The sequence below is a fragment of the Schistocerca nitens genome, chromosome 2 (assembly GCF_023898315.1).
Source record: "Schistocerca nitens isolate TAMUIC-IGC-003100 chromosome 2, iqSchNite1.1, whole genome shotgun sequence".
NCBI lineage: Eukaryota > Metazoa > Arthropoda > Insecta > Orthoptera > Acrididae > Schistocerca > Schistocerca nitens.
Genome location: NC_064615.1, coordinates 606,236,761 through 606,262,268, shown reverse-complemented (window position 1 = coordinate 606,262,268; position 25,508 = coordinate 606,236,761). Strand labels below are relative to the sequence as shown.

The following is a 25,508-nucleotide window of genomic DNA, read 5'->3' as shown; positions in this document are numbered from 1 at the left end:
TCCAAATGGCTCTGAGCACTATGGGACTTAACATCTGTGGTCATCAGTCCCCTAGAACTTAGACCTACTTAAACCGAACTAATCTAAGGACATCAGACACAGCCATGCCCGAGGCAGGACTCGAACCTGCAACCGTAGTGGTCACGCGGTTCCAAATTGAAGCGCCTAGAACAGCACGGTCACACCGGCCGGCTTGTGAGTCCATGCCACATCGAGTAGCTACAAAAAGACGGGTGAAAAGAGGACAATGATTAATTATTGAGTTCTCTACTGGTTCAGGTTCTATACACAACTGGCCATTAAAATTGTAGCACAGTGACGACACCGTGTAATAAACGAAGTTCTGTGCACTACATGCTTGGATATGCAGTCAATCATTATTTCAGAACACCGAAACAAATTCTGTAGGAATAACGCCATCTAAACTGTGTATGTAAGGAAAGATAACGCAGCGGATATCCCACTAATAAATCTCATTTAAGTACTGTTGGTTGGCGAAGAGACGGTGTTATGACTCGTGGTAGAAGGTGGGGCTTCTACTAGAAGGTGTCGCAAATGGACAGCGGTGGTATCATGGCCATCTACACTGTGGTTTATCGTTGTGGCATGCTGGTGCTCGCGTTTGTTGAGATCCAAAGAGTATCATACAAATACGAAATCGATGGGTTCAGTAGAACCAAAGACAAAGTAATGCAAAATATTAAGACCGCAAGTGTCTAGCACCCTAAAGGACATACATGTTCATCCATTCAGAAGGACAGTGCGACTGTGTCTGGAGCACCACAGACGAATTCCATGCATCTGTGTGGGAAGTCCAAACAGAACAACAGACTGCTTCAGTCATCGTCATACGGACCTAAAACCAGGCTTAGCCCTTAACTCGCGAGGCGACTTTTCTGTAACGTATACCACGAGGTGGGCCCTTGGGACCCCTATGTTTAAACCGAGATTTAAGGCAAAAATCGTATGAAATTTTTAATTTATGCTATATAACATTTATTTTTACAATTACTTAAGTGTTGTTTAAATTCTCCTATTTTATTTTATTGCAATACACGAAGCCTGCACACATAATTATGTGTGGTTATTTTAAATAGTGCACGAAAAATGGACTGTTAGAGTACTGAATTTTACAGTCTGAAAAATTATACGATCTCTGTAGCAAATAAATTTAAATTCCAGGGCTTAAATTTATGCATAAAAATTCCACCCGATAGCAACAAAAAGAAAGTCTGCCAAATTGACATTCATTGCTGAAAACTACATTTTTCTTATCACCACTCAGAGAAAACATTCGATTTTAACAGACAATTTAAGTATTTCATTGAAGAAATAGACAGATCTCCATATCAACTTTCCTGAAGTTCTTCCTCTGAATGATAATCTTATTCGATAGCAGAACTGTGATCACTGGCTAATGTAAGATTATCGACTTTTTCGCTTATTTCTTCATCTATATCCCTGACACCTTCCTCCATAGACCGACTAACAATTTCATCAAACTCGGGAAAGTTAAAACTGACACATTCGTGCGAACACATTTTGAGTTATGGGGTACTGTACTGAAGGAAACAGGTACGTAGTTCACGAGGCGCGATCTAGGAGACGCCAACACGTATCAATAACACGTGTCAACAACAGACACAGAAGGCGATAACGCAACCGACAACAAATTGGCAATTTAAGGAGGATACGGGGAGTATAGAATCATTCCGCCAAAACTGGTCTTGGAGAGCGAGTTCGAAAACTTCCGCGCGGTCTGAGAGACCACACCTCGTGAGTTAAGAGTTAGTGGTTTTGGGTGGGAATGCTACACAATAAGTTCACGTCTGACATAGAGAGCAGCCCTCACGTTCCTGACGTGTTCAGGCAGCAGGCTGTTCCCTGTCTCGAAGTCTCCGTGACGTCGTCTTTCAACAAGATATTGCAACCCTGCGTGTTGCCAGTTCTGTGCCTCGATACAGAGTGTATTCCACTGTTACCATATCCCGCACATTCTCCAGATCTTCTTCCCAATAGAAACATCTCATCATGAGTTGCCGATAGACCTGTAGACCACCACTAGCCAGATCCTACAATTGATGAACTCTGGGATATAACTGAAGCAGCGTGGAACGAGGACATTCACAGCAGAGATCAGAAACCAGCTCCATATCTTAACTTTAAACGAACCAGCGTGTCCTGTAACGTCATCTCCGAGCTCGCCATTTACGTGCATCCGTAGACGTGATTCGTGAGTCTTCGGCGCTGCCCACTCGTCATCTGAATCTGTTGTCAGGTACTGGTGAACTTGGCTCGTTCAGAAAGGAGAGCGAGTACATCAGTTTGAAAGTATAACCGTGGGCCCGCGGCATTCCCGCTACATACACAACCGTGTTGAAAGAAATTTCAGCCATTAACCTGTGAATTAGTATTTATTTATTTCACACGGTCATGATTTCGCCTTCAAAGCCATTCTCAAGTGCATGTTGAAATATCACAAACTGTCCGACTTGCCTAAATGCCAGAAGAAAGTTATATACCAATATAACGACTGATCGGTTAGCTGTAAGTATTTTTCTGTTTATACATAAATTTACATAGATAAAACTCTTTCGGAGACTGTTGTAAATTTATTTTACTTTTTAATATCTCTGCAACGAATGTATAACCATTAAGTTGAAAAACACACATTTTCGAGGCTTACCGAGTTTATAACAGACGTACCAGACACTGTGAAATGAGGATGAACTGAAAACTATAAATAATGGTTAATTATTAAAATAAATTAGAGAAATGAATGATAAGCTACACAAGTCGCTGTGAGCACATAAACGCAAGTTGCCGTGACCAGATGAGTACAGAAATAGCGCGCTTTTTTTGTCGCAAGAATGTAACATTGGCGTTGCTCTTTGCCCAGTTTTCGTTTGTCGCAGAACAGAAATATTTTGTCATGGTGGAGGTTCAATAAACGAGAATACAAGCATTCTTCTTCTGTTGGACGAAATTTGTATGTTTCCCAACTGAAGTGTGGGCTATAGCGTGAGACGTATTCCAGATATCACTCCTCCTCTAATGCAGCACATTTGCAGTTGTGTGCTTTGTATCAATAATTATCATCTCACGCCCTCCACAGCTTCACAAAGCACAGCTTCGTTGAAGGCCATCTGATCCCGACAACAGATCATTTCACATTGTCAATACTACTTTACAGCAGCAGGGTCGTGTACTCATCTTCCGTACTAACCATAAGTCACAAATAACCTTACACTCATCCATGCTTCAGTAAGCGAGAACGAGTCGATGAATGTTAAGCGATCGCAGCGCTACAGTTCTCAGAAACGTCATACTCACGAAAATACAGCGGGAACGAAGAAAGCCCTAGAGCACTAATGTGTCAGGGGCGCCTTGATTTGTAAAATATACAACCCGCTACACTAGATAGTAATTGCTCCGTTTCTGATCTGTTAATTCACAGCCCTTCCCTCAGGAAAGGTGACAGACTTTATATTCGCCTAGAGTGATATTTCCACTACCTTCCGTCTTATGTTTAACCACGCTAGCGTCACAATCTGCTGGCAATAACCAAAAACTTTAACGTTAGGCCTATGTTTCGAACTTCAATCATGAAAGGAGCAATCGAACAACGTGTGAACATTAAATTTTGTTGTAAATTGAGTAAAAGTGACAAAGACACTTTTGAAGTTATACAAACTGTTTATGGTGATGAGGCAATGGGTGATAAGAACGTTTTTATGTGGTATGCAAGGTTTAGTTATGGCAGAGAGCAATGAAGGTGACCCACGTCCAGGAGCATCATCAACAGTTCGAATCGGAGAAAATATTTAAAAAGTGGCGGAAATTCTTCGAAATGATAGGTGTGCATCTACCGAATTAATTGAGAAGCACACTGAAATTCCAAACAGATCAATGTACCACATTCTAAATAAAAACTTGGACAGAAAAAGAATCTGTTGTCGCTTGTGCCCCACTTTTTCATTGACAATCCAAAAGATTGCAGAGTGGAAAAGCGTAAAGGAACTAAAATATCGGCCGCTAGACACTGAGTCTTGCATCGTAACAAGTGATGAAAGATGGTGTCAGTACGAGTCACTTACAAAATGCTAAATTTCGCAACAGAAATATACGTAATCACCAAGATCGAAAAAAAGTACGCATGCAGAAAACCTGTCTCAAGGCAGTGCTCACTGTTTCTTTTAATTCGGAAGGAGTTATCCATAAAGAATTCGATCCACAAGGCCAAATGGTGGATGCGGAATGCTACTTCGGTGTTTTAAGTCATTTCTGGGCGAGGACTGTTCTGGCTCGATCTGAGTACTGGAATCAAGGTTGTGGTGTTTGCTGCACAAAAACCTACTAGCGCGATGTCTTAGCTCAAGAACTTATCGTGCTGCTTCAACAATCTACTTAGACGAGAAGCAGCAGCTGTAAGAGAGCTCCAAAAGCGTGCTACTCATGAGAACTTACTTCTGTATAACCAGCTGCACAATATACCTGCCATCAGACAGAAAACCACACTAGCCAACGCAAGCCGCACCTCTTGTGTATGCTGTGTGTCAGGAATGGAGCGAGTTTTGACAGAAGTTTCCTTCAGGAAACTTTCGTTACTGAGCCTACAAAACGTCTAAGTGGATTTACTGATCCCAGGGAACTATGGTTAGCTCTGAACCGATTACGGACAGGACATGGAAGGGGTTTTCAAGGATGCACCGACGTGCATACTGCACAGCACTTGATTGAGCCGGCCGGAGTGGCCGTGCGGTTCTAGGCGCTACAGTCTGGAGCCGAGCGACCGCTCCGGTCGCAGGTTATAATCCTGCCTCGAGCATGGATATGTGTGATGTCCTTAGGTTAGTTGGGTTTAATTAGTTCTAAGTTACAGGCGACTGATGACCTCAGAAGTTAAGTCGCATAGTGCTCAGAGCCATTTGAACCATTTTAACCACTTGACTGAACGTTGTTAACTACGGAATCAGCGAACGGCATTTGATGACACCAAGACTCTTGTTAAGAGACCTAGATATACAGTTATAAAATTTTCGTGTGTCTGTTCCTATATTACTATTGTTTTTGTACTATGTATTTTATGTATATTTAACCATTTGTACAAAAATGTAAGATGAACATGTAAACCACACAAGTAATAATAATAATAATAATAACAGCAATGATAACAATGCTAATATAAATGTACTTAATTGCCTGAATCATCTGTGTGCGAATTCTGGTTGTTTCCGGATCTGAAAATGGCAAAGAAAGGAAAGCGTCTCGGAAGGATTTCAGATATCTACAGTGCTACAACCATGGTTACTGCAGGCAGTTTCGAAGGTGGGGTATCAGAACTGTTTCTAACCGTTTTTCCAAGGCTTCCAGTTGTTTATTGACTCACAAGGAGCTTATTCTGAACAAAAAGTCATGGAAAATTCTGCATCACATCGGCCACCTTTCCTGTGGGACAGCATTGCGTCTATTGGAAGCTGTGCGGACTGACGTAACCGTACCTACCGTCGAAGTCATTTCTACTCGATGCCCAGCCGGGTTAAAGCAGATGTGGCTGCCAGAGGTGGCGGCTCTATATACTACACTCCTGGAAATTGAAATAAGAACACCGTGAATTCATTGTCCCAGGAAGGGGAAACTTTATTGACACATTCCTGGGGTCAGATACATCACATGATCACACTGACAGAACCACAGGCACATAGACACAGGCAACAGAGCATGCACAATGTCGGCACTAGTACAGTGTATATCCACCTCTCGCAGCAATGCAGGCTGCTATTCTCCCATGGAAACGATCGTAGAGATGCTGGATGTAGTCCTGTGGAACGGCTTGCCATGCCATTTCCACCTGGCGCCTCAGTTGGACCAGCGTTCGTGCTGGACGTGCAGACCGCGTGAGACGACGCTTCATCCAGTCCCAAACATGCTCAATGGGGGACAGATCCGGAGATCTTGCTGGCCAGGGTAGTTGACTTACACCTTCTAGAGCACGTTGGGTGGCACGGGATACATGCGGACGTGCATTGTCCTGTTGGAACAGCAAGTTCCCTTGCCGGTCTAGGAATGGTAGAACGATGGGTTCGATGACGGTTTGGATGTACCGTGCACTACTCAGTGTCCCCTCGACGATCACCAGTGGTGTACGGCCAGTGTAGGAGATCGCTCCCCACACCATGATGCCGGGTGTTGGCCCTGTGTGCCTCGGTCGTATGCAGTCCTGATTGTGGCGCTCACCTGCACGGCGCCAAACACGCATACGACCATCATTGGCACCAAGGCAGAAGCGACTCTCATCGCTGAAGACGACACGTCTCCATTCGTCCCTCCATTCACGCCTGTCGCGACACCACTGGAGGCGGGCTGCACGATGTTGGGGCGTGAGCGGAAGACGGCCTAACGGTGTGCGGGACCGTAGCCCAGCTTCATGGAGACGGTTGCGAATGGTCCTCGCCGATACCCCAGGAGCAACAGTGTCCCTAATTTGCTGGGAAGTGGCGGTGCGGTCCCCTACGGCACTGCGTAGGATCCTACGGTCTTGGCGTGCATCCGTGCGTCGCTGCGGTCCGGTCCCAGGTCGACGGGCACGTGCACCTTCCGCCGACCACTGGCGACAACATCGATGTACTGTGGAGACCTCACGCCCCACGTGTTGAGCAATTCGGCGGTACGTCCACCCGGCCTCCCGCATGCCCACTATACGCCCTCGCTCAAAGTCCATCAACTGCACATACGGTTCACGTCCACGCTGTCGCGGCATGCTACCAGTGTTAAAGACTGCGATGGAGCTCCGTATGCCACGGCAAACTGGCTGACGCTGACGGCGGCGGTGCACAAATGCTGCGCAGCTAGCGCCATTCGACGGCCAACACCGCGGTTCCTGGTGTGTCCGCTGTGCCGTGCGTGTGATCATTGCTTGTACAGCCCTCTCGCAGTGTCCGGAGCAAGTATGGTGGGTCTGACACACCGGTGTCAATGTGTTCTTTTTTCCATTTCCAGGAGTGTATATATTACACCTCGTACCTCAAATTGGCCTAAAAGTTTAATCTTGTGTCTTTTCTACAAAATGTGGGAGCACAACAAGTAAAATTTAGTAATGTGGTGACGTGTGGTGTGCACAGGTGTGCCGGTGGTGTACCCGCCGTGGCGTAACGTGACAGCACCGGCCGGTCTGCCCGTGACGCTGGACGTGGAGTTCTGCGCCAACCCGGCCGCCGACCGCGCCCTCTGGCTGCTGCGCGGCGCCCTCCTCAGGCCGGGGGAGGCGGCACCCGGCGTCGTCGCACACAACGTCACGGTACGTAGCGGGGACTGCCTGAACTGCAGCAGACACCATTCGATGTCTCTGCAGTCATGACGCCGTGGTCCCGCAGCACTTCTCGCAGACGAATTAAGCAGAAAATTGTTATCTATTTAAGTCGCCCCCGCCTCGTTGCGTATCCTCGTTTCAATATGTATCCAAAGCTCGTATTCTCTTCATACCCTCCACACAGCCAATATGCCAAAGTCGATTCCTCCGCTCATACGCCCCGGCATGCTGATGACACCACCCTCCACCCTACCCTTCAGATGCGGAATAATAGGCCAATGGCGTCGCCCTTCCCCCTACCCTCAAGAAATCCGGATGATGTCTCCAGTCCATTCCTCCGGTCATACGCCCCGGCATGCTGATGACACCGCCCTCCACCCTACCCTCCAGATGCGGAATAATAGGCCAATGGCATCGCCCTTCCCCCTACCCTCAAGAAATCCGGACGATCTCTCCATCTCAATCAGTACACCCTCTAGTGCAACCAGTGGATCCTCAAAATCAACCCTAACAAGACCCGGGCAATAATTAAAAGTAGAACCACCCGCAGCCTCCGCGTCCACGGCTTTTATCTTACAATTTACGACCGTCCTATTTAAGCCAGCTAACACACTAAAATGTATCGTCTAACACTTGATCAGCGACTAAAATGGAAGTTCTACCTACTAACCATTCAATAGAAAGTGCTCAACAGACTAAAACTCCTAACCAGTCGAATATGGAGACTGCATTCTTCCACAGTCCTCCACACATACAAAGTCCTGATCCGACGCCTCATCTGCTATGCCAATATGGCATGGATTTCCACTCCCCACTCCTTTCGTCAGGCCCTGCAGGTTCTCAAACGCCATACACACCACCCAGACTCACATCCGCTTACCTTTTCCCACCCGCATCCTCTACCAACTTCTAACATTTTTCTGCCTACTCTTCGATCCAGAACATCTCCGAATATCCTAATTACCCTAAATTCGAAACTACCCACTCCCTAGTAAACGCCCCCCCCCCCCTCCCGCTCCTTGCTCACTGATGCTGACACACTGCCGCGCTTCAACCACCACACTGCTCAAAAATTACACCTCAACATCCTCTCCGAAGGAAACTTCAGTCGCCTTACCTTACCTGACCGTTGAACCGCCCCTAATATGTATACGGCCTAACAGATATAGGAGATCTTGTCAGGGCTCCAGTGTCCTCTAATCCTCTTCACCAGCTTCCTAAGTCTTGGTTCGGAACCTCATCCTTCTCCACCGGCCGCTGTGGCTGAACGTTCTAGGTGCTTCAGTCCGAAACCGCACTGCTGCTACGGTCGCAGGTGGGAATCTTGCCTCGGGCATGGATGTGTGTGATGTCCTTCGGCTAGTTAGATTCAGGTAGTTCTTAGTTTAGGGAACTGATGACCTCAGATGTTGAGTCCCATAGTGCTTAGAGCCATTTGAACCATTTTTTCATCCTTCTCCACTCTTCCACCATCCACCCACCAAACATCCACCCACACCAACCACTTCCTACGCACTAATTTTAAATACTACGTTCCCGTCGTGCTCTTCTCCCTGGCAGTCTACATCCACTCACCTACATATCTATTTTAATCAGTCGGTACACCGGCCTTTCCGTTTTACTTCATGCAACTGTCTATGTGTTTTTATATATTCGTGTCCGTCACTCCTTTTCCATTTATCTGTGTCTCTAATTAATCACCCTTTTATATTTTAAATTATGGAATTGACGACCTGTCTCTTTATTGTACAAAACGTCTGTTTTTGTCAATAGCCACGTCCAGCCTTTATATTATAATATTAATGATTTTTTTTAAAGTTTACTCTCATGTGGCTGAATAGCGGCGAATAGTATCTGCAGACAGACCACCCCATGCCCATATAGGGCCGAGGATGAAATAACAATAATGAAAAAACCGGAAGTAATCCGGTTAGTCTAGATAAAAAATAAATAATCAAATAAGAAATACATTCAAAGGTGGTACTGTATTATCCCACTTATTACTGTTTCACCCCCTTTCATTAGCAAATGGAGTGCGGGGAGAGTAATTGCTTGATTTCTGTTGAGCACGCCACGAACAGCCTAAACCTGCGTTTATCAGACTTCTTCCATTTGGGGCACACCAAAGTGTGTGTTAAGGTGAGAAATATTAAACACATAAAGTTGTTGCTGTTGTGGTCTTCAGTCCAGAGACTGGTTTGATGCAGCTCTCCATGCTACTCTATCCTCTGCAAGCTTCTTCGTCTCCCAGTACCTACTGCAGCCTACATCCTTCTGAATCTGCTTAGTGTATTCATCTCTTGGTCTCCCTCTACGATTTTTACTCTTCACTCTGCCCTCCAATACTACACTGAGGATCCCTTGATGCCTCAGAATATGTCCTACCAACCGATCCCTTCTTCTAGTCAAGTTGTGCCACAAACTCCTCTTCTCCCCAATTCTATTCAATACCTCCTCATTGGTTATTTGATCTACCCATCTAATCTTCAGCATTCTTCTGTAGCACCACATTCTCTTCTTGTCCAAACTATTTATCGTCCATGTATCACTTCCATACATAGCTACACTCCATACAATTACTTTCAGAAACGACTTCCTGACACTTAAATCTATACTCGATGTTAACAAATTTCTCTTCTTCAGAAACGCATTCCTTGCCATTGCCAGTCTGCATTTTATATCCTCTCTATTTCGACCATCATCAGTTACTTTTCTCCCCAAATATCAAAACTCATTTACTACTTTAAGAGTCTCATTTCCTACTCTAATTACCTCAGCATAACCCGACTTAATTCGACTACATTCCATTATCTTCGTTTTGCTTTTTTGATGCTTTCAAGACACTGTCCATTGGCAAACGTCAAAGTTTTTATTTCTTCTTCGTCGATTTTAATGCCTGCTCCGAACTTTTTTTTTATTTTTTTTTTTTACTACTTCCTCAATATACAGATTGAATAACATCGGGGATAGGCTAAAACCCTGTCTCACTCCCTTCCCAACCAATGCTTCTCTTTCATGCCCCTCGACTCTTATAACTGCCATCTGGTTTCTGTACAAACTGTAAATAGCCCTTCGCTCCCTGTATTTTACCCCTGCCATCTTCAGAATTTAAAGGAGAGTATTCGAGTCAACATTGTCAAAAGCTTTCTCTAAGTCTACAAATGCTATTAACGTAGGTTTGTCTTTCGTTAATCTATCTTCTAAGATATGTTGCAGGGTCAGTATTGCCTCACGTGTTTCAGTATTTCTACGGAATCCATACTGATCTTTCCCGAGGTTGGCTTCTACCAGTTTTTCCATTCGTCTGTAAAGAATTCGCGTTAGTATTTTGCAGCCGTAACTTATTAAACTGACCATATAAAGTACGCACAATAAATCTTCTTTATTACGGAACGAATACAAATTTATAACTGCAAAGAACGATTTGGTGATAAATGTTGTATGTTCTAGGTATATTATCTTCGAAAGTTTAGAAGACATTAGAAATCTCGCGACACAACTCACCAGTGTGCCGCGAGGTGGCGGTTGGGAAATGTTTGTCTAATTTCGTGTTCGCTGTGTCCACTGGAATGATATGAAGGTGGCTGTAGTACCGGAGCATTCCTTGATTCTAACCTTTGCTATTGCTTCTTGAAAGTATGTACTATCCGACCACAATATTGTCGCACTTGGCCTCGCGTGGCCGTTGTCAGAAACAAGCGGTGCCTTTACACTAAATATGTTACTGCTTTCACGTATGTTTTGCATACGGTATGAAGTGGTTCAGCGAGTGCTCGTGAGGTATCGTTAGTAGCGCAAAAAAATGGTTCAAATGGCTGTAAGCACTATGGGACTTATCATCTGAGGTTATCAGTCCCCTAAAACTTAGAACTACTTAAACCTAACCAACCTAAGGACATCACACACATCCATGCCCGAGGCAGAATTCGAACGTGTGACAGTAGCAGCAGCGCGGTTCCGGACTGAAGCGCCTAGAACCACTCGGCCACAGCGGCTGGCGTCAGTAGCGCAAATCGATGTTATTCATAATTATGAATACAACTAAGAGTGGAAAACAGAGGAAGATGTTGCGAATGTGGACACATTCTGGTGAAAAAGAGCTTATATTCACAGTTGCACATTTTTTTCCAGGAAGATAAAAAGAAGATTGAGGTAATGATACCTTTACAGAAATCAAAACTGCGGTCAGCCAAAGTGGTAGGGAAGTCAGAAACAACAGTAAAACATATTCGGAAACACTTCAAGACAGCAGAAGAAACAGGGGAAAAATTTAAATATCCTGGAAAACAAAGACGTTCTAGAAAAACAGTTTCTGTACATGTTATCGATACAGTACTTTTTTGAAGAAAATTTTTGTAGTTTTATGAGCAGAAGAAGGAAATCCCAACATCGGAAATGACACTTATAATTTCAAAAACGGAGATACGTTTTCAGGGAGGGGGGAACGGAAACATTTCGGAAAATTTTGAGGAAGGGGGATTTAGTTTTAAAAAAAGTGTAAAAACAGGAAAACAATGCTAACAAAACGTTCCCACATTGTTGCAAAGCGTGCGATATACTTCAGTCCAAAAAAAAAAGAACTATGAAAAGGGGCCAAATAAACCAGTGGTATTCACGGACGCAAAAGGGTGCAGATGCATTATACCATGAAAAAGTACTAGCAGCACGAAGAAATTTCTGTGTGACGATTAATAGGAATGCAGGCAACGGTGTTATTGTTGTCCATGCTGGAGGAACAATGGGTTTCGTAGCTGGAGCAGATTTATGATTTGAAATCTAAATCCCAAGATTATTACGATGATATGAGTGGGGATGATTATAACAAATGGTTAGAAGAGAATCTGATTTCTAACATCCCAGCACGTAATATTTTTTTTCTTGATAATGAACCGGATCGTACTGTTCAGATAAAAAAAAAGCCCTAACTACTGCAACTTGCAGGAAGAACGTAACTGAATGGATCGTTCAGACTAAAATCTATTTTGAACCGAACTTAACAATGAATGAACCTTTCCGAAATGTGCGTTATGATAAGACAAAGCCTATTTTTGAAGCAGATCCGGTTTTAAAATGTAAGGGATATAGTGTTCGCAGGCTTCCACCATACCACTATGATCTGAGCGTTATATACCTAATCTTCAAATGGTTCAAATGGCTCTGAGCACTATGGGACTTAACTTCTGAGGTCATCAGTCCCCTAGAACTTAGAACTACTTAAACCTAACTAGCCTAAGGACATCACACACATCCATGCCCGAGGCAGGATTCGAACCTGCGACCGTAGCGGTCGCGCGGTTCGAGACTGTAGCGCCTAGAACGCTCGGCCACTCAGGCCGTCATATAGCTAATCTGAAATGTAACGTATCAAAAACTTTCTGAAAAAATTTTTTCCATTAATTTAACTGCCCTAAAACAAATAACTAAGAAATATTTATCGAAGGTGGTCCAGCATAACTGGTTAAAGTCTTGTTAACATGTAAAAGGAATTTTAAAATGAATATTGTCGCAAAGATGGGTTAACGGAAGAATATAATAATCAATATTGGTCGGGAGAGTGAAGATGAATACACTGATCAGCCAGAATCGTTTGATTTCAATCTGCTATCGATATAAGCCCGTCCAGGCCGTCAGACGATAGCAGCATCACCTGGCGAGGATTGATTGCTAGGCAGACACACGCACTGTGCATGTAGTATCAGTTAGCGTGCTGTCCGTGTCTAGTGTGGGAAGGCGCGCGATGTATCTGACTTTGACCGAGGGCAGATTGTGATGGACCTGAGGTTCGACACGTGCATTTCGGTAACTGCGGTGTTCGAGGAGTGGTCTGTTGAGTGTCTTCAACACGTTGACAAACCAAGTTAAAATCGTGTCCAGACGTCATGGGATTGGGCAACCACCATTCATTACAGTTGTCGGACATCGTACGCTGGGCCGATGGGTAAGAAAGGATAGGCGTCGAATTGTGCCGGAAATAACATCAGACTTTAATGCTGGGCAGGATACAAGTGTGTCAGAAAACGCATTGCACCGAATACTCCTAACAATGGGCCTCCGCAGCTGACGATCCATGCATGTGCCAATGGTAACACCATGACATTGGCAACTACTACTGAAATGAGCCTTGACCATCGACACTGGACTTCGACGAAGTGGCAGATCGTTACTTTGATGAATACCGATACCGCCAATCTGTCGTGTTCCAGGGGAATACAAACTGGCGGCGGCTCCATTACGCTCTGTGGAACATTCACGTGGGCATCCATGGGTGCAGCGGAGTTCGTACAAGGCACCATGACGGCCAATGTGAATCATACAGTGATTACAAAGCACGCACACCCCTTGTTTCTCTACGACACTGGCTTTTTTTATTTTTTATATTTATTTTATTTTATTTATTTATTTTTTAAAACAAGGTAATGCGTAATGTCACAAGGACAGGAGCGTGATGGATTTGTTCGAGGAACACAGTGGTGAACTTCAGTTGACATGCTGGCCTCCAAATTTGTCAGATATGAACCCAATAGAACACATCTGTAATGTAATTGAACTTGGCGTAAAAGCCCATCGGCCACCTCCCCGAAATTTACGGTAATTAAGTGATTAGGTGACTTCGTGTGAGCAGATGTGGTGCAGCTCCCTCCAGCTACATACAAAGGCCTCATTGCTTCCATGCCATGACACGTCGCTGCCGTTATCATTGTTAAAGTTGAACATACCTTCTATTTTGGTAAGTGGACATAATGTTCTGGCTTATGAATGTGTGTGGCACGTGATAACGACAGTGGTAGGGAACTGAGACGGCGGGTGAAAGTGGAACAGATGCCAAGTGAACAGATGGAGCAGACGAACTTGACATGTGATGGATCATCTGATTCATAACTCTAATCACTAAGGTTAGTGCGGTTTTCACTACATAACTGTAGTTGTACCGTCCTTTCTTCACTCCGCAACCCCGTTTATCCGCTGACTCACGATAAGGCCACCGAAGCGCTCTCACACCCATGTGCCACAATTTTGTCGTCGAATAATAACCAACCTTTGGCTGAATCTCTTCAAGCGGCTGCCAATTCAGGTTTTTCAGCGACACTCTCCAGCGAATCAATCAGATCTATGATCACTTGTATGGCCACTCTTTATATATAACCAGTGCCCATGCTAGTCGCATTTCGTATGGTCCCCAAAAACTTGAGCATCATTCCAAAAAGGTGCATACCATTGTTTCGTACGCAGTCTCCTTCGTAGGTGCCGCCTTGCTTTACAAATCAAGAAATAGATCCCTTTTCAGTTTGAGCGTTCCATATTCGAAGATCCCCACCCCTTTGGCAAAAGGGATACATTTTTGTAACTCTCTCCTCAGTTCACTTCTGAGCCACGTTTCCCCCTCCTGGAAAATCCCCCAGCTCTTCCTCCCCTACCACATTTCCCTCTACTCTCACCTATCTAGAAATTAGTGGGTAAAAGACAGTCAGTCCCGAGCTGCTGGTGTGGAAAGCTCTCACGACATGAAATTCAAATCAAAATCAATTGACATAATATTATATTCTTCAATTCAATATGCATTTTATTTATTTAATTAGTTTGCGGTAGACAGGGCTCTGCCCCGCACCTCCCCCATACCACCCCCACACCAACCCCACACCTCCCCCACTTCCCCCTTCACTCCTCCATCTCTAATAGGTAGGAATAAGACTTACTCTGTGCTGAGATGCCAGATGTGGATCTCATGACATGAAATGGGCAAAATATTGTTTATTTATTTAAACATCAATTAAAATAATTAATTAAATTGGTTGGAAATGCTCTTTATTTGCGTTGGAAAAATAGCCCACTCTTATGACGTCACAATTGAGGTATCAAAAACGGAGGGAAATGGTCCATTTGGATTACCCTATCAAAGCGATTGCTTAACACTTTATAGGAGACCAGGTAGCCAAAAAAGCCGTGAAGGTGTAAGTCAAACAGACCGCTTAAAACAGTCTATACCACCTTACGATGATTCGTCTTCATATTAAAACATATTTTCATTGTTTGAAAATCACACGCAAACATTCTTCAAATCAAGTAATTAAATTTCCGCAACAAATAGATCATAGCGCTAAATATATCCGAGGTCTTGTATGCATTGACGTTTGAGATCACAAGCACGCAACTCAACCACGTCGTTTCCACTAAACGCATCTGGCGAGAAAAGATAAACAATACTCTCGATCGCAAAACGTACATCGCACGACCGCCGGGGGAGCACTAGAGACTTGCGTGGATGTAGGCCACGCCAGCAGTTGCGACCTCATCTCCAGGTATTCGCCACCCGCTGTACCAGATGCTCAGAGACCAGAGAGACTGTCACCGGGGCCGCCCAGCAGTCAACCGATCAATTTACATGGTGGAAGTAATGGTCCCTTCAGTACGGAGCCACGTGGCTGCTACGGTCGCAGGTTCGAATCCTGACTCGGGAATGGACGTGTGTGGATGTCCTTAGGTTAGTCAAGTTTAAGTAGTTCTAAGTCTAGGGGACTGATGACCTCATACGTTAAGCCCCATAGTAGAGCCATTTCGAATAATGGTCCAGCTCAAACACTCACCTCATTGAATCTCCTCAAATGTCCTTATAATAACTGGAGAATGCATGCAACATACACATCCACTTCTGTCGCCGCTCAACCAGCACGCTGGCTAGTTCGCTATTCAGCAATCCAGAGAACGCTGTAAGTGCCGCCGCAGGAAGTTGCCCCACGACTGCGGGCAAGAGCAGACTAGCCGGAATCAGTCTCTGTACCCATCGGTCGCATGAGGGTAAGCTGCGGTTTCCAGTCGGAAAAACCTCTGAGACTGCCCCTGCCGCTGGCTGACGTACACTACAAAAGAAGCAAGTGCGGCTTCGGCGTATAGTTCTAGCTAACGTTCCACCCCCGACATAGACACTCCATAGCTTAAAAAATCCAATTTACCTAATCCGAGACAGGGATGTTGTTGTCCATACACCTCGAACTTCTCACGTGAAATGTAGCTTCCTCCGTTTCATACGAATTATTTTCGAAGACAAAAGAAATCTGAGCATACACGTGTTTTAACATCACTTCAGTATCAATACTTGTTGTAAAAATCCTGTACAACAGTATGGGATAGGATATATTCTCTCTATGGATTCTCTCATCAGATAAATAAATCTGTTATCATCAGCTTAATAAGCCGGCCGGAGTGACCGAGAGGTTCTAGGCACTCCAGTCTGAAACCGAGCGACCGCTACGGTCGCAGGTTCGAATCCTGTCTCGAGCATGGATGTGTGTGATGTCCTTAGGTTAGTTAGGTTTAATTAGTTCTAAGTTCTAGGGGACTGATGACCATAGAAGTTAAGTCCCGTAGTGCTCAGAGCCATAGGCTTAATATACTAGTGGCCATTAAAATTGCTGCACCAAGAAGAAATGCAGATGGTAAACGGGTATTCATTGGACAAATATATTACACTAGAACTGACATGTGATTACATTTTCACGCAATTGGGTGCATAAATCCTGAGAAATCAGTACCCAGAACTACCTCCTCTGGCCGTAATAACGGCCTTGATACGCCTGGGCATTGAGTCAAACAAGGCTTAGATGGCGTGTACAGCTACAGCTGCCCATGCAGCTTGAACACGATACCACAGTTCATCAAGAGTAGTGACTGGCGTATTGTGACGAGCCAGTTGCTCGGCCACCAGTGACCAGACGTTTTCAATTGGTGAGAGATCTGGAGAATGTGCTGGCCAGGGCAGCAGTCGAACATTTTCTTTATCCAGAAAGGCCCGTACAGGACTTGCAACATGCGGTCGTGCATTATCCTGCTGAAATGTAGGGTTTCGCAGGGATCGAATGTAGGGTAGAGCCACGGGTAGTAACACATCTGAAATGTAACGTCCACTGTTCAAAGTACGGTCAATGTGAACAAGAGGTGACCGAGACGTGTAACCAATGGCACCCCATACCATCACGCCGGGAGATACGCCAGTATGGCGAAGACGAATACGCGCTTCCAAAGTGCGTTCACCGCGATGTCGCCAAACACGGATGCGACCTTCATAATGTTCTAAACAGAACCTGGATTCATCCGAAAAAAATGGCGTTTTGCCATTTGTGCACGCAGGTTCTTATTTGAGTACACCATCGCAGGCGCTCCTGTCTGTGATGCAGCGTCAAGGGTAACCGCAGCCATGGTCTCCGAGCTGATAGTCCATGCTGCTGCAAACGTCGTCGAACTGTTCGTGCAGATGGTTGTTGTCTTGCAAACGTCCACTTCTGTTGACACAGGGATCGAGACGTGGCTGCACGATCCGCTACAGCATGCCGATAGGATGCCTGCCATCTCGACTGCTAGTGATACGAGGCCGTTGGGATCCAGCACGGCGTTCCGTATTACCCTCCTGAATCCACTGATTCCATATTCTGCTATCACTCATTGGAACTCTACCAACGCGAGCAGCAATGTCGCGATACGATAAACCGCAATCGCGATACGCTACAATCCGACCGTTATCAAAGTCGGAAACGTGATGGTACGCATTTCTCCTCCTTACACGAGGCATCACAACAACGTTTCAGCAGGCAACGCCGTCAACTGCTGTTTTTGTATGTGAAATCGGTTGTAAACTTTCCTCGTGTCAGCACGTTGTAGGTGTCGCCACCGGCGCCAACCTTTTCTGAATGCTCTGGAAAGCTAATCATTTGCATATCATAGTATATTCTTCCTGTCGGTTACATTTTGCGTCTGTAGCACGTCATCTTCGTGCTGTAGCAATTTTAATGGCCAGTAGTGTATTTGTTATGTCCTGCGTCATAGGTCTAGAAGATTAAACTCATTTTTAGCTCATGACCTAGTGCGAAGAGCATACTGTACCGCTGTCAAACGATACCTTATTAGTTTCCAGCTCTCTTAAAGTCGCCAGATGCCTCGGCACCTATGAAGTCATTTAAGGTAGACGCCCAGAGGATTATAAGCATCAGGTAAATACTAGTTATTGCTTTATAAAATCAGTATTGGGAATCCATAGAGAGAAGGCGATGTTCTGTTCGAAGAACACTATTGGGAACATTTAGAGAGCCAACATTTGGAGGTCATTGCAGAAGGATTCTACGAGGGTCGTTCAATAAGTAATGCCCCACACTTTTTTTAAAAAAAGCCGTTAATATACATAGACAAACGCCCTTGTTGGTGCTTCAAATATGATGTTTGTTCTGTGCGCCGGAGTAGTTTCGGCAGATGGCAGAGCCGTTGTACATCGTCAAAATTGCGTCTACATATGACTCACGTTACCAATCAGCGCGCTGTTATTGAATTCTTGTGTGCAGAAAAAGAAACCGTTGTTTTGCGGTGTAAGGTGATGCTGCTGTTGATAGTACAGTTGGATGATGGGTAAAGAACGTTACAGCCTCAGGAAACACAGAAACAGAGTTCGATACTCAGCCAAGTCGGGACGTCCTGCCACAGCCACTGCTCCGGAGATGCTGAATCGTGCGGATGTCATTATTCGTGCCGACCGGCGCATCACAACTCGACAATTGCCTCTACAGTAGTCGGTCAGCATTGGAAGTTCATCTGCAGTGATCGAGACTGCCGCATATTCAAGGAGGTGGTCATGATGGGCTCCAAGAATGCTCACAGTGGAGCAGATGATTTAAAAAAAAAAGGCCATTTCATCTGAATTGTTGGAGCGCTTCCCGACCCTCGGAGAGGCCTTTGTGTCACGGATGTTTACGGGGGACGAACGCTGGGTGTACAACTTCGCGCTGGAAACAAAAAGGCAATCCGTGTAGTGCCATCATCCTCATTCACCACAAAAGAAGAAATTCAAGTCTGCCGTAAAAGTCTTGGTGACAGTCTTCTGGGATTTTGATGGCGTCATTCTCGTGGATATGATGCCAAGAGGGTCAACCACCAATTCAGAGGCGTCCGTGAAGACTCTGAATAGACTCAAGAGCCGTTTCCGACGTGTTAAATCAGACAAGAATCCAGCAGAAATCGTGCTCCAACACGATAATGCACGCTCACACACCAGTTTGAGAACAGCGCATCGCCAAACTGGGTTGGACATGATGGCCGCATCCACCCAACAGTCCAGACCTGGCACCCTCGGACTTCCACCTCTTTGGGCCGCTTAAAGATTCTCTGCGGGGAACACATTTTGAAGATGACGAGAGTGTCAGGCATTCAGTGAAAACATGGCAACGCCTACATCACAAGAGCCAGCAGGGAATACATGCTGTTACACAACGTTAGCGTACGGCCATAGAACGTGATGGAGACTACGTAGAAAAATAAGATATGGACAAGACATGTTGATGTATATTGTCACCAAATTCTGACTTTTAACAATAAATATGTTCTGAGAAAAAAATTGTGGGGCATTACTTATTGAACGACTCTCGTACCACCGCTGACATTCATTTTGCGTAAGGACCACGAACATAAGGTACGAAAAATTTGCGCTCATACGGAGACATATAGGTGGTCTTCGTTTACCCTCGCTCTCTTGCGTATGGAATGGAATCGGAAATGACTAGTAGTGGTAGAGGATACCCTCCGCCAAGCGCCGTACGATGGTTTGCGAAAAATTCGTGCAGATGTAGATGTAAATTTCTTCTACCTATTAAGATGTTAGTCCATCCATTTATAGGCACACAAAACGCACGGAAGCATGTTGTTCCCTGTTTATTGGGAAAGCAAAACATTGTCTCTAGGTAAAAATCTTCGTATTAGCCCCCAATTTTCTCACTGCAGTCACTTCATGAGACGTATGAGACAGGGTGTTATATGTTTGCCCACAACACTTAGGGTACAGGGAGGGATGTTCGCCACCAATTTACAAAACGATATTTTAAATTGTTTTCATTCGTGAAAACACAATGAAATATCTTTTAATATTCTTATACATATGAAATAAAGACTCCATTAACTATTGAAAGTGACGTATTAAATGATAGGAAAATTTTTTCCGTACAATGTAGCCAACTGGCGAACTTTCCTGAGAGTGAGGGAATTTCGCCTGAAATCAAATTTTGTTTACTTTAAATTCTGCTGTTTATAAAAGACACTTTAAAATTCTACAGGACATAAAAATACAATTTTAGATAATTTTTGTGACGTTTCCGTGCACGTTAATCTGTATCAGATTTCAAGTCATTACAAACAGTACACAAGCCACACTTCTTCACAGACAGATTGTCACAGTCTTCGTGAAACCAGATCTGGCAACTTACACACTGATACCACTCCACTTGCCTTGCTCTTGGATCGTAGTAATCTTCTCCACAGCCTTTGCAGGTAGGAGATGTGGCACATTTACGTTTCTTGGGATTCAGTGTTACTCCACTATACACAGGCTGCAGCTCTTTGTTTTTGCTGTGTCTACTTTTTCTTCGAACAGGTCCCGACATACTTGCTTGTTCATTCCTATTGCAATCTGTGTTCATCGTGGAATTATTTCCGTCTTCGTTGGATGAGAAGAGCTTCCGAGTGATCAAAACTGTCGACGAATTCATCGAATTTGTTATCCTTTTCTTCTGGATATTAGGAGTTGACATCAGGTCATGAAAAGAAACATTGTGAATGTCGTAGCTCTCCAGGTCATTTTGAGATGTGCTTGAAGAACCCTGTTTCAGAGGAACTGTATCTGTGCTTGGTGCAAAAGCTTCCTTTGGTATGGCTTCCGGATTAAAAGGGTGAATCCCGGTTGCCTTAAAACCGGAAGTAGCGTTGCTTGGGACTGCCGTCTTCAACAAAGCCTCTGTAAATATTGTAGGCAAATAGATCTTCGACACAGGGCGTCCAGGGTATCGCTGTCTAAAGTTGTCTACAGCTTTGTTGCAATAAACTTTGAATACTCGGAATAAAATTTTATCAGGGGGTTGTAGCTCATGAGAGCAATGAGCAGGCAGACAGAGAATTTCGACGTTGGATCTTCCCGCTATATTCAAGACTGATTCGTCCAAATGGCTTTTGTGTCCATCCAGAATGAGCAGTGCTTTTCCTGGCAGTCTGTAGAATGAATCTGTGGAATGAATCGACATTGATGTACCCTTTAGGTGTCATTTCCAATATGGAGCCTGGTGGCAACCCATCACCCCAAATATCCTTCCTGTTCTTTCTCTTGTATAGAATCATGGGTGTATGAAGTTTGTTCCAGGGGCATCGACACAAGCCAAGACTGTCACAGTTTCTCCCTTTTCCCCGTTTGTTGCCACGTCAACACGCTTTGAATCTTTCAAAGCTAAAATTTTCTCCTGTGCATTAAGAGTGAGTTGCAATCCTGTTTCACCCACATTGTAGATCAGCTGTGGGATAGATGAAATATTCATAGCATCATAAACTTTTCCCAGAGGATTATAAAACTGGGATACTTTTTCAGAGTTAAAACGCATCAATCTTCAGTAACTCAAACTTTCTCCTTTTCTGAAAACTGTTTCAGGGTGGCGTGCACGAAATTCTTGAATCCAAAATTTCCCTGCACGGTCATTTCTAAACATGTTTGGGATATTTCTCTTTGCACAATGTGCAAATACAATTGTCTGTAGTTTTTCTTTTGAAATCCCAAATCCGACAGACTGGAGTCTGATGATGCGGGTAACAAGTTCATTTTCTTGATCCACTGAAAGAGTTGGTGGGTTGCCGAACATCTTTCTTGGTGGTCTGTTACCAGCACGTTTAACGTGGCCTTCAAGAGTTTTCCTCGGAATCCCATACAATTTAGCGGGAGCATACACAGCTTGTCCACTGCGAACAGCTGTAACAGCACTTTTTAAATCCTCTTCTTTCCATTTACCGTACAGATCCTTCGATTGTTTAACCATATTGCCTGGAAAGTCAATAGAGAACGCTAATTTAGCTAAATTAAAAAAGGGTAACAGAATATGAAATGTGCATCAACTTCTAATTTCCCCCAATATGATTGTCAATATTAAAATCGATGAATATTAATAAACATTAATTAAGTGGTCAATTAATGGAAAAATTCTCAAAATATTACGTAAGGTAGCTCTTCTACAATAATGTCTTTTATTGTTCGCGAGTCTAGTCTAATAAATGTGATGTATGGCGTCAGACGAGAATGGGAGGGAAATTCGCCACACTAACGGCGAAATTCCCTCCAGAAACACGCTTTATTATACAATAATATATCACAGCACTGTTAAGTAATTTAAAATTAATTCTTTGTCTTTTCACTCGCAGCACATATTTATACACTTTAAGAGCCAAAATAATAATTTATTTACACTTGAAGTAGCGAAAACGTATCTCAAATGGTGGAGACGGAAGAAATGTCGCCTGTCTCAGTATCACTCTTCTCACGAAATGTGTTCCACTACTGATTGTGAGGACAATACGAAATTTTCTGTGCTACCAGAAGATGGCAACATAGAATGGGCATGCTTTGAATCAGTTTTTCTCGTGATCGCCAACAGATGGCAGTGAGTGCTAACAGATCTGTTGCAATAGAAAGGCAAATGCGGCGAACTTCCCTCCCTGGCGAACATCCCTCCCTCTACCTGTAAGAAGTGGTATAGACGTCATCGCTCAGCTTTCCTTTCGTCAGAATGTCGCTTACCTGCCTTGTTATCACGATCATCCAAGTCTTCGGTATACAGTATTTGAATCCATCTGATTTCCACGATTAGGAGGTGTCCCCACCAAGTCGCAGACACCTGCTAATTCCCCAGAAAATCCATCACGTTGCGACAGCACTGTTCCATTAGTTAGAAGGCTGTGTAGTACCCGACATCTCACTGACTAGGTAGAGAGCTATCAGAACGAAAAAAATGGTATACTAACGCACAGGAGCAGAGTCACAACGACGCAGAGCATACGTGGACTACACAAAGAAATTTAGAACCCTAACACATAGAATTCAGCGATATCGAATGATTGTCTATAAATATCCCCCTGCACGTGTCCTAATCTCCTATATCGTATTCCTATGATAAGTACGCTAGAAATACGACAGTGTATTGGTGTCAAAGTCTTCAATGATGGCATAACATTTCGTGAGAATAGATCATCTTTTCTCAATGGGAGCCTACCTTAATAATATGAATCTAACAGTATTGCAGAGTTTCTGATACACCAGCCATAGAATCATTTATATCCCCATGGGTAGCACGCATATGCGTATTGCTAGTTATTCATTTAGAAGCAATTCAGTACTTATATGTTTATTCAACTAGTGTACATCAGGATCCAATTAACCAACAAGTACTAGCTAGAAAAAAACTAATGTCACTGGAATTTCAAGACCTCTAATTTATCATTGTGTCTGCTTTCAACCACCAGTAGTGAATGTAGAACTATTCCTCTTCGTACCAATACGTTTAGCGGCCCACAAAAATTTCTCACCATCTTCAAAGTACTGTAGAATTTTGTACAGTAGAATTTCCCTGCATTTGTTGTAAAAGCTTCTCTCAGGATGATGTGCAATAATTCTAACGTACTCAGTGCAGAGCTCGACTGGAAAGTTTAAGTGCTGAAAAATACACGATGCCTCTGGTGTCTGAGTAAGAACCTACAGACTATCAAATGAGTGTAACCGACAGCTCCCAAATACTGCGTAAAATACAATATGGCACGTTTAAAAGCCTAAGGAAGTAAAAACTTGCAGTGGAACGTGAAATTGTGTCCTATCCTGAAAATTAGAAACACGGCGTTGTATACAGCGGAGACGTGCATCTTAGGCTACAGAATCTTTGTCTGATTGGAGATGTATGAGAAACAAATTTTGAGAGAGATGTGGGCCATAAAGCCAAAGATAATACTGGTATTTAAGCAATAGAGCTGAATCATGCTGCAGTATTGGCACGTAATTTCCTAGACGCGTTAACACTTTATATAAAAGGCATCGTCAGTGAATATTCCGTAATAATATACGCCGTAATAATATATTGTCTTGATTAAGCATGCATTAATCATAGATTAAAAACTGTGCGGTTCTTAATTTATTTACATAATTGAAATAGTACTTGCAAATGTGCTTTTCCCTGTCAGAAATCTCGGAGCAGAAAATCTGATAATAAATGATTGCATGTACCATTTCATTTACGTAAAATAAATGAGGCAAACTGGAAAGTTTGTATGGATGATGTTATAGAGAAGAAATTAGAGCCACGGGTCACTTGGTCACTTGTACAAGGGCGTGCTGGAAAGCACTGCCTCCGAAAGTTTTATTATGTTCGCAATATCCATTGAGATATTACATGTCATGCATATTACGCGGTCGATTTTCCCACTTCAGTGACACAAGTTGCATCATTCTGCCGCTAGAGGGCTCCGAATCGTAGGGTGTACCGTGGCAGCGTGTAACCTAACTAGGTCGGTACGTGAGACATCAAGTTTCTACCCTCAGAAAACGTACCTGTAATTGAAATCCATTAACTAAAGTTGTCTTCGTTGATGATTGCATCGATGATGATTGCATCGACATCAGTAATGTACGATGTTGGCTAGTTCCTACTCATGTTGCAAGTAACTGTTTTGATAACTTCAGAATATGTGACAGAGCTCGAACTATTTGCAAAACTTTAAGAACAGGTTTGAGGTACTTCACTTTGATAGTGATGAAGCGCTGCAAGCAGAGGTGTGGTTGTGGTAAACATTCAACAGTGATGGTATCAAAAATCTGGTGTCTCGTAGAAGAAATGTGTTCGTCACCACGGTGACTATACCGAGAAATATATTTGTAGATAACAAGAATAGATACCGACTGTTACTAGAGTTTGCTTTATTTTAAAATCTTCAAGAGTTTTCACACACAAAATTTGGAGTCATTACTTTTCAGCTGGTTCTCGTACTTACCGAGTGTTTCCCAACATAATGTAAAGTAACCTGATCAGCGTTTATTCTCTTCTTCCAGTCCGATCACCTTACTGTTTGTGGCAGATAAATTGTGTGCCTGGCCGAGATTCGAACTCGGGACCTTTGTCTTTCGCTGGGATGTGGTCTACCATCTGAGCTACCTAATCACGACTCACGACCCGTCCTCACTTCAATTCTGCCAGTACCTCGTCTCCTATAGTAGAGGTAGAGCACTTGCCCACGAAAAGCAGAGGTCCCGAGTTCGAGTCTCGGCCCAGCAAGTAGTTTTAATCTTTCATGAAGTTTCATATCAGCGCACACTCCGCTGCGGAGTGAAAATCTCATTCTGGAAACATCCCCCAGACTGTGACTAAGCCATGTCTCT

At 43.9% G+C, this 25,508-nt stretch overlaps 1 protein-coding gene across 1 annotated transcript in view; it reads left to right on the top strand.

The window, feature by feature from the left end:
* LOC126235191 (hemicentin-2-like) overlaps window positions 1–25,508 on the top strand; it is a 534,119-nt gene that overhangs the window by 495,389 nt on the left and 13,222 nt on the right. The window contains exon 5 of the mRNA XM_049943921.1: window positions 7,122–7,297. Coding sequence (XP_049799878.1) covers window positions 7,122–7,297 — 176 coding nt within the window. The remainder of the gene's footprint in view (window positions 1–7,121; window positions 7,298–25,508) is intronic.